Source organism: Lepus europaeus, chromosome 5 (assembly GCF_033115175.1).
Source record: "Lepus europaeus isolate LE1 chromosome 5, mLepTim1.pri, whole genome shotgun sequence".
NCBI classification, from domain to species: Eukaryota; Metazoa; Chordata; class Mammalia; order Lagomorpha; family Leporidae; genus Lepus; species Lepus europaeus.
In genome coordinates this window covers 77,973,164-77,983,075 of record NC_084831.1, presented here as the reverse complement: position 1 = coordinate 77,983,075, position 9,912 = coordinate 77,973,164, and the positions used below count along the sequence as shown (strand labels likewise).

General features: G+C 36.0%; 1 protein-coding gene across 1 annotated transcript in view; it reads right to left on the bottom strand.

Annotated features, from left to right (window-relative positions):
- Positions 1 to 2,755: 2,755 nt before the first annotated feature.
- SPATA1 (spermatogenesis associated 1) overlaps positions 2,756 to 9,912 on the bottom strand; it is a 57,820-nt gene continuing 50,663 nt past the window's right edge. Inside the window, 4 exon segments of the mRNA XM_062191633.1 lie at positions 2,756 to 2,875; positions 2,877 to 2,929; positions 5,055 to 5,153; positions 8,608 to 8,786. Coding sequence (XP_062047617.1) covers positions 2,842 to 2,875; positions 2,877 to 2,929; positions 5,055 to 5,153; positions 8,608 to 8,786 — 365 coding nt within the window. The 3' untranslated portion in view covers positions 2,756 to 2,841.

Genomic DNA, 9,912 nt, shown 5'->3' with positions numbered 1-9,912 from the left:
GGGATTCCAATACAATCCCATCAAGGTGGCATGTACCAATGCCATCTCACTAGTCCAAGTGATCAATTTCAGTTCACATTCGATGGCTCTGATAGGTCTAAGAGTCAAAGGGATCACACAAACAACACAAGTGTCTACTAATACTAACTGATAGAATCAAAAAGGGAGAGAAAGATCCAACATGGGAAGTGGGATACACAGCAGACTCATAGAATGGCAGACGTCCTGAACAACACTCTGGCCTCAGAATCAGCCCTTAAGGCATTTGGATCTGGCTGAAGAGCCCAAGAGAGTATTGTAGGCATGGAAAGCCAAGAAACCATGGAAAAGAAAAAAAGAAGAAGACCTAATGAAAGATCTTTATGAGTGAGATTCCAGTGGAAAGAACAGGGCCATCAAAGAAGGAAGTACCTTTCTCTGAAGGGAGGAGAGAACTTCCACTTTGATTATGACCCTATCGGAATAAGATCAAAGTCAGCGAACTCTAAAGGCTTCCATAGCCCTGGCAACTCATGACTAGAGCCTAGGGAGATTACTGACGCCATGAACAGGAGTGTCAAATTGTTAAGTCAGCAACAGGAGTCACTGTGTACTTACATCCCATGTGGGATCTGTCCCTAATGTGTTGTCTAATGTGAAGTGATGCTATAACTAGTACTAAAACAGTATTTTTACACTTTGTGTTTCTGCGTGGGTACAAACTGATGAGATCTTTACTAATTATATACTGAATCGATCTTCTGTATATAAAGATAATTGGAAATGAAAAAAGGAAAAAACCTGGTGTTAAATTGGAAATGGCATAGAAAATTAATTTTTTTTAAAAAATATATTATGTAAGATCTCTGTCTTTAATGTACTGTACACTCTTATTTAATGCTATAACTAGTACTCCAACAGTATTTTTTTTTCACTTTGTGTTACTATATGGGGGCAAACTGTTGAAATCATTACCTAATATATACTAAACTGATCTTCTGTATATAAAGAGAATTGAAAATGAATCATGATGTGATTGGAAGGGGAGAGGGAGCGGGAAAGGGGAGGGTTGTGGGTGGGAGGGAAGTTTTGGGAGGGGGAAGCCATTGTAACCTATAAGCTGTACTTTGGAAATTTATATTCATTAAATAAAAGTTCAATTAAAAAATATACATTTATAAATCAATGTTGGTTTTAAAAACATATAATTTGAAATGTAAATTGTTTTCTTAAGATTTTTTAAAAACCTAGCTCTTGAGAAACAGTTTGTGCCTGTGCTTATTTTTTTCTGTAGATCTTAAATTTAAAATATAGAATATACATGTCTTCTCTTTATCAAAGTAGTGAAAATAATTTTTCCGGTTCCTGACACTATATGGAATGTACACAGGTTCTCTGAGGTACTTGGAATAGATTCATTTAAACCTCCAAACATGTGAATGAGAGAAAAACAATAATGCAAAGAATTAAATGTACCCACAAAATGTAAGAACAAAGCTTGGTAATATTTTGAATTAGTAAGTTAGGGCTGCCTAATATTTTCTAACTAGATTATTTTTATAAGGTTTATCTGCAAAATATTTTCCAATACGAATAACTTGGTTTTATTAACTATCATTTATACCTCTAATTACTCATCTCCATTTATGGACATCTATAATTTACTTATTGGATAGTTTTCCTTTTCTATATCTGCATTTTATTTTTAGCTATCTAAAGACATTGATTAATCTTACCTTTTTAAAGATTAATTTTATGAAAATAACTTTTCTAAATGTTATGGAGTCTCTGTTCTCTTTGTCAAGGCAGTTAAGAACAATACTGTTTTTCACTTATATTAGTTCCTCTAAACATACAGATTAAAAATGTGCATCCTTGAACTCTAGATTTACATAAACCTTGCCTTCTCTAAACATTCTCTCCCACCCCAACTAGAATAAACTGATGATTCAACTACCTGTTATGAAATTACATTTCCTATTTACATAATTGTTTATAACAGTAAAATGAACTATTTCCATACAGAATCATTTTGTAGTTTTAAAATAATAACTTTATATATTTAAATGTTTTATATATATTTTTATTTCTGAAAAATGAATTCTGAAATAAATAAATATACTAATCACTTTCATTGGATATAAATTCAATATATCTATTCTACCTCCAGATTATTTTAGATTATGACAAAATAACAAACTAAGTGTATTTTCATGCAAATGTATTGATCTTTGTTAATACATTTCCCTTTGTAATTGGATTTTTCAGCTATATTTCTTCTTAAATTTTAAGATTAAAAGTGAAAAGCAGAATGGGCATTTGGTGCAGCAATTGTCACTTGGGACACCTTCATTCCATGTGGGAATGCCTGAGGTCCAGTCCTGACTGTACTTGAGATTCCAGCCTCCTCCTAATGTGTTCTCTGAATGCAGCATGTGATGGCTCAAATACTTGGATCCCTGCCACCCACATGGAAAACTTGGGTTGAGCTCCTGATTCCTGGCCTCAGCTTGGCCAGCCCTATTTGTTGCAGGTATTTGTGTAGTAAACCAGCAGATGGGAGATCTCTGTCTGCTTCTCTGCTCATCAAATAAATAAAATAAATTTTAAATTTCTAAAATGAAAACAATTATAAAACATAGTACCATAAAATAACAGGTAATAGACTTGCAATCTTCAAAAAACAAACAGCAACCATGCTGCTTTATGTTACAATTAATATTTCCAGAAATTGTTTGTAATATGTTAAAAGTGAAGAAAGCCTTATAATTTATATAGAATATTACCAAAGAGAACAATAAATAAATCCTCTCAAATAAAAATTTAAATTTTTTAACAAATAATAATTTTGAATTAACATACCTAATTGTGATTGTAAAGATGGATTATTTTTTTTCTGTGCCATTTCAGCTTTCAATGTTCGTAAATCTGAAACTGCTTGTTTTCTCATCTATAAAAACAATTACCTTTTAAAAATGAACTCCATTTTACCTTTTTAAAAACGCATCATAGTCTTCATGTAAATAAAGTTTTTAAAAATAACTACTTCAACCATTATTTGCCTTCAGTGATTCCATAAGTATAATAAATATGTAGGTCATAAATTCTGCTTAATTAACATGCTTATCTATATGTTATGGGATAATTTCCTTTATAGTAAGGCTACTTCAAAAAGACTGTGGAATTAAAATATATTTATTGTGGCACAAAAAATCTTGAGATCATGCATAGTTTTTTCATAATAGACATTTTCATTAACTTTTTGAAGACTCTTTGTATGCACAGATTCAATTCCATCTTCCACAAACTTTTTGAAGTGCCCTTTTATTTAGGGATAATATAATTGAACTGTCCTACAAACCAGACAGAACAAGTTTTATTTTTTGCTTGAGCTTCAAAATTTGCTGTTTTTAATATGTACAAAAATTAGTAAACAAAAAACCAAAACTCAGAAATTCAAAAACAATATTAACTCTTAGCACTTAGTAACTGAACAGATATTTAAGAAACATAAACAATCTTCTAGTGTATTTACCCCTTTGAATTTTTTCAAAAATTTTATCTGAAGCAGATATTCATGGATTCCCATTTTATAGCTGAGGAAACTTGAGACCCAAAGAGGCTAAGTAACATGCTTAGGGTTTAAAACTAGAAAATGACGCAGTCAGGATCCAAACCCAATCTACCTGGTACCAGAACCCTTGCTATTCCAATTACTGTCTAAGAACCAGTAGCATTAGCACTGTATGGGAACTTGGCAAGATTAAAGAGTCTCTGGTACCCAGACCTCCTGAATCTTTTTTAACAGGATTCCCCAGATATCAATTAAACTTTGAGAAAACCTTAGTTCTGAATCTGAGATAGGGCTGTTTTGGATAGTTCATTCAGAAACTAATAAATACTATTATAATGTCTCTTATGTGCCAATCACATAAGAGAACAAACACAAGATTTTCCCCTCTCATTTTATAAGCTGAAAACTTTGTTCTCTTTTAAATTTTAAACTTGCCAGTGCTAAGCCAGGGTGTAGCCTCAAAAATACTGCTAGTGAAAAGAATCTAGAATCATTACGGCTCAATATAGTAGCTGGTTTTATATATATTAAATCTACATTAACTAAAGTTAAATAAAATTTAAAATTTGGTTCCTACATCGCACAGGCTCAGTAGCTGTAGGTGGCTAGTGGTCACTATGTTAGATAGTATACATATGGTATATTTGTATAACCACAAAAAGTTCTAGTGGACAATCCTAATTCTAGAAAGGGGTCATTACTCTGTGTCAGCAAGCTTTTTCTGATAAAGAATGAATTGAGAGCATTCACGTAATTTCTTATTTTCCTGTTCTATGAGTTTATTTGTATGAAAATATGTAATCTTCTATTTTCTGTTTAACAAAAGCTTTTCAAGACTTCTTTATTTCAGAAAGTATTCATGTGATGTGATAATTATACACAATTCTTATCAGATCTTATGCCCAAAACGCTCCACTGAGCATCTACTATATAAAAGCTCCTAAGGGAGAAACAAAGTTAACTAAGGTGTAAGTCTCTGCCTTGAAGGAAACTTAACATGTAATAGAAGGTCCATGATTCATATTAAAAATAAACAGCACATAAATAGTAGTGTATATAGGTAATATACACTATATATGTATATATATATATACATATATATGTATATAAAACCAGCGAGAATGAGATAATTACCAAATAGAGGGAGAAAAATTAAATGGGAGTTAAAAAGGAGAGTTCAGTGGTTTGTCAGACGTATTTATAAATGACAGTAATATAGGAAAATTACCTCTTTTAAAATAGTTTTTGAGACCATAATGACTTACAAGGCCATTTTAACTTTAATTCTTCTTAGTGAAAATTTGCTAAAATTTGTTACAACATGCATCTTTTCACAGGGTTTACTTCCTGCACTTTTTTTTCTCATGCTCATTGTTGTTAAGGCAGCAGTATTAAGACAGGCACTCCTGCCTACCTTTATAGTATCAACATCCGTTAAGACACTGAAATATTTTATTTCAAGACAAATGTTATAAATATGATGAGGAAAATTTTAAACTACCTTAACTTCTATTATGAGTTTCATTTTGTCAGTATCCAATTTTCTCTTAAGTTGGTCAATTGCATGCTGTACCTCAGTGATCTGGATTATAAGGTAATTCTGTGTGAGATATATAAAGATGTATTTATTTAGTCTATACATTTTATACAAGATATACTGCTTTTCAAACATAATTATGAAGTGATAACAAATATTGAAAGACAAATCATGAAAACACCCTATTCCATAAAATACACATTACTTTGGAATAAATTCCTATTCTGATTACTGTTAATTTCCTTAATTTTGTGAATCATTTCTCTTCTGCCTAATACCATTATTCATTTTCTATTTAAAACAAAACTTGTAAAAATTTCCATTAAATTAAAACTATAAAGCCAACAACTATTGCTATAAAAGAAATAAGTAGGAGCCGGCGCCATGGCACATTGGGGTTAATCCTCTGCCTACGGCACCAGCATCCCATATGAGAGCCGGTTCTAGTCCCGGTTGCCCCTCTTCCAGTCCAGCTCTCTACTATCGCCTGGGATAGCAGTAGAAGATGGCCCAAGTGCTTGGGCCCCTGCACCCGCATGGAGACCAGGAAGAAGCACCTGGCTCCTGGCTTCGGATCGGCACAGCTCCGGCCGTTGCAGCCATTTGGGGAGTGAACCAACAGAAGGAAGACCTTTCTCTCTCTCTCTCTCTCTCTCTCTCTCTCTCACTGTCTGTAACTCTACCTGTCAAATAAATAAAATCTTTTAAAAATAGAAATAAGTGAGGTTTAAGACTAGCAAAACTTTAGAAATTGGCACATGAATGGGGCTGGCGTCGTGGCGCAGTGGGTTAAACCACTGCCCTCAACAATGGCATCCCATATGAGCACCAGTCTCAAGTTTCAGCTACTCCAATTCCAATCCAGCTCCCTTCTAATGTTCCAGGGGAAACAGTGGAAGGATAGTACAAGTACTTGGGTCTGTACCACCTACGTGGGAGACCTGGATGATGTTACGGGCTCCTGGCTTCAGCCTGGCCCAGCCCTGACCATAGTCGCCATCTGGGGAGTGAAACAGCAGATGCAAGATCTCTCTTTGTTCTGTCTCTCCCTCTTTCTGTAACTCTGCCTTTCAAATAACAATAAAATAAATCTTTTTTTAAAAAAGGCATATAGGGCTAAGCAGCTTAAGCAGCTGCCTGCAATGCAGCATTCCATATGAGCAATGGTTCCAGTCCCTGGCTGCTCTGCTTATGATCCAGTTCCCTGGTAATGTGCCTGGAAAGGTAATGGAAGATGGTCCAAATGCTTGGGCCCCTGCCACTCACGTGGGAGACCTGGATGGAGTTCTAGGCTCCTGGTTTCAACCTGACTGAGCCCTGGCTGTTGTGGCCATTTGAGGAATGTAACTCTGAATTTCAAATGATTAAATCTTAAGAAAAAAAAAAAACTGTTGTTAAAAAAAAGAAATTGGCATAATAGCTTGTTAGTTAAGTCAGATTAAAATTATTTAAAAATATTTAGTAGTGAAACACTACATTTTTAATACAAACAAATCTAATAAAGTATGAAGACTTTTGTCCAGAGAAGTTTAATTAGGTACAATCTCCATTAAAGAAGTTTATGTAAGAATTTAAACTACATTTATAAAAAATTCTTATCCTGAACTTGATAAAAGAATGAAGTATCAGCTATGCTTTTATAAAAAAGATCATTAGTATTTTTTAAAAACTGATTTATACTGATTTTTTAAAAAAGATTTATTTATTTTGAAAGAGTTACAGAGAGAAAAGGTGAGACAGAGAGGTCTTCTATCCACTGGTTGACTCCCCAAATGGTCGCAATGGCCAGGGCTGGGCCAGACAAAAGCCAAGAGCCAGGAACAACTTCTGGGTCTCCCACATGCGTGCAAGGGCCCCAGGACTTGGGCCATCTTCTGCTGCTTTTCAAGGCACATCAGCAGGGAGCTGGATCAGAAGTGGAGCAGATGGGACTCAAACCAGCACCCATAGGGATGCTGGCACTGCAGGCTGGGGCTTAACCCGCTATGCCACAGCTCCAACCTCAAGGATCATTAGTACTGACAAACCATTACTTAAGCCTATTTGGAGTTTATATTAAATTATCAAAAATAGTAAGCTTTTACTATTTCATCATGTCTAAAGTTAAACATTTGCTCTTCATAATTTACTTATTTTTAAAATCTTTTTTGGGTGAGGTCAATCCAACGAAAATCAAGTTATTAAATGGCCTCTAGAATTTTTTATCTGTTGTTTAATTATATAGAATTAATAATAAACTTCATGCTTCTGATCTAAGTCAAGATTATCTCAAGAAAAAGTGAACTGATCCAAATTTCCTATTTTCTTTACACTATCAATAACTGTAGTGGACTGCTGGCCTCCTACTCTATTTTTTTTTTTTTAATTTATTTGACAGGTAGAGTTACAGTGAGAGAGAGAGACAGAGAGAAAGGTCTTCCTTCCATTGGTTCACTCCCCAAATGGCCACTACGATCCAAAGCCAGGAGCCAGGTGCTTCCTCCTGGTTTCCCATGCGGGTACAGGGGCCCAAACAGTTGGGCCATCCTCCACTGGCCCCTGGGTCACAGCAGAGAGCTGGACTGGAAGAGGAGCAACCGAGACTAGAACCCGGCACCCATATGGGATGCTGGTGCTGCAGGTGGAGGATTAACCAAGTGAGCCACTGCACCGGCCCCATCTCCTACTCTATTTCATCAGGTATTCATCTTTCCTGTAGTCAGGAAATGTGGCCCCATCTACACTTAAGAGGTAGATGCTGATCAGTCTAAATCAGTTGGTACATAGCATTCCTTGGTAACTATTAATGATCTCAGGTTGGGCCTGGTTGATCCACCATTAAGCTAAAGAGAAAGATTTGGGGCTGGTGCCGTTAATCCTCCACCTGCAGCACCGGCATCCCATATGTGCGCCGGGTTCTAGTCCCGGTTGCTCCTCTTCCAATCCAGCTCTCTGCTGTGGCCCAGGAGGGCAGTGGAGGATGGTCCAGCTGCTTGGACCCCTGCACCCGCATGGGAGACCAGGAAGAAGCACCTGGCTCCTGGCTTTGGATCGATGCAGCGTCGGCCGTTGCAGCCATTTGGAGGGTGAACCAATGGAAGGAAGACCTTTCTCTCTGTCTCTCTCTCACTGTCTGTAACTCTACCTGTCAAATAAATGAAATAAAATAATAAAAAAAGAGAAAGATTTATATATTCCATGATTCAGGGAGTGGCTTCCATCTTATTTTTGAGATATGTAGCCCTCCTTGCCTTTGGCAACTCAGTTGCTATTTATTAGAAAAAGAAGTCTTCCAGTGAAGCCAACACTAAAAATAATGAGGTAACATTAGAAGCACCTAGGTTTTTAAGGATATCATTATTAAGCTGCTGACTGTATCTCCTCATCAACCATCCTCCCATTCCATGAGGTCATAAATTCTGTTTAAGCAAGTTGAAGTCCAAGTTTCATTATCTGCAGCCTAAAACCTCTAAATATTGACAATTATAACACATGCATTTTGAATAGAATAATTGTACAGGGACATATTTGGTAATACTTTAGAGTCTGTAATGTTTGCCAGATTTTTTGGTCTCATCTTGATCTCCCTGGCTTCAAGTTGCATCATCAATTTTTTATAGTAAAGTTCCAAATCTTCTCGAAGTTTTGTTAAGACCTCCTCCAATGATGCTGTAACTTTCTTAGTTTCAAGGTATTTTTTCTTCCAACTATCACAGGCTACAAAAAAAGCAAAGGCTAGGTTTAATATGGTTAAAGGATTAAATTTTTCAGCTTGCAAACAGTTAATGTGTATTTAAATCATTTTCCTCCCCTTCTCTTCTCCCTCCCTTATATTCTGAGGACGTCAGAGCTAAGAGAGAAATATTTGTTGGCCAGAAAAAGAAATTGTCTAGTAATACAGTAAAAAAGTGATGCATTCAGAGGTCACAAACACATTTTCCTTTAAACATGTGATCGAGTCTGTAAAGTCTTTGTTAAAAAAAATACTTTGGTGGGTATTTAGTCATGAAGATGGCAGTTAAGATGCCTGTGTTTGATTCTGGTCCTGCTCCTGATTCCAGTTTCCTGCTAATGTAGATTCCGGGAGGCAGTGGCTGGTGGTATAAGTAATTGAATTTCTGCCACCCACATAGGAGACCTGGATTGGATTCCTGGCTCCTGGTTTTGGCCCTGGTCTAGCCCTTTGCCGGTATTTGTGGAGTGTACCAGCAGATGGAATCACCCTCTCTTTCTTTCTCAAAACCAAAATTAAACATAAACAAATACCAAACTAGCTAAAACTAAATTTTAAAAAACTATATTTAAAACTATTATATATAATACATATTAAAAACTATATCTTATTTTTGCATAATCTTTTTGTAATAATTATCTATATAATTAAAACTGCACAAGTAGAAGACATTATATACTTTAAAAGATTGTTCTGGGGCCAGCGCTGTGGCTTAGTATGTAATCCTCTGCCTGTGGTGCTGATATTCCATATGGACACCGGTTTGAGTCCCAGCTGCTCCACTTCCAATCTAGCTCTCTGCTATGGCCTGGGAAAGCAGTGGAAGATGACCCAAGTTCTTGGGCTCCTGCACCTGTGTGGGAGAGCTGGAGGAGGCTCCTGACTCCTGGCTTTGGATCAACGCAGCTATGGCCATTGTGGCCACCTGGGGAGTGAATCAGTGGATGGAAGACCACCCTCCCCCCACTCTGCCTCTGCCTCTCTGTGACTCTGCCTTTCAAATAAATAGATAAATCTTAGGGAAAAAAAAGATGGTTCTTTTTTTAGCTCTCATAATCAATGTTTTGTGAAATCTGCTGATTCATTATTTATCAAAATTATTCCAAATAT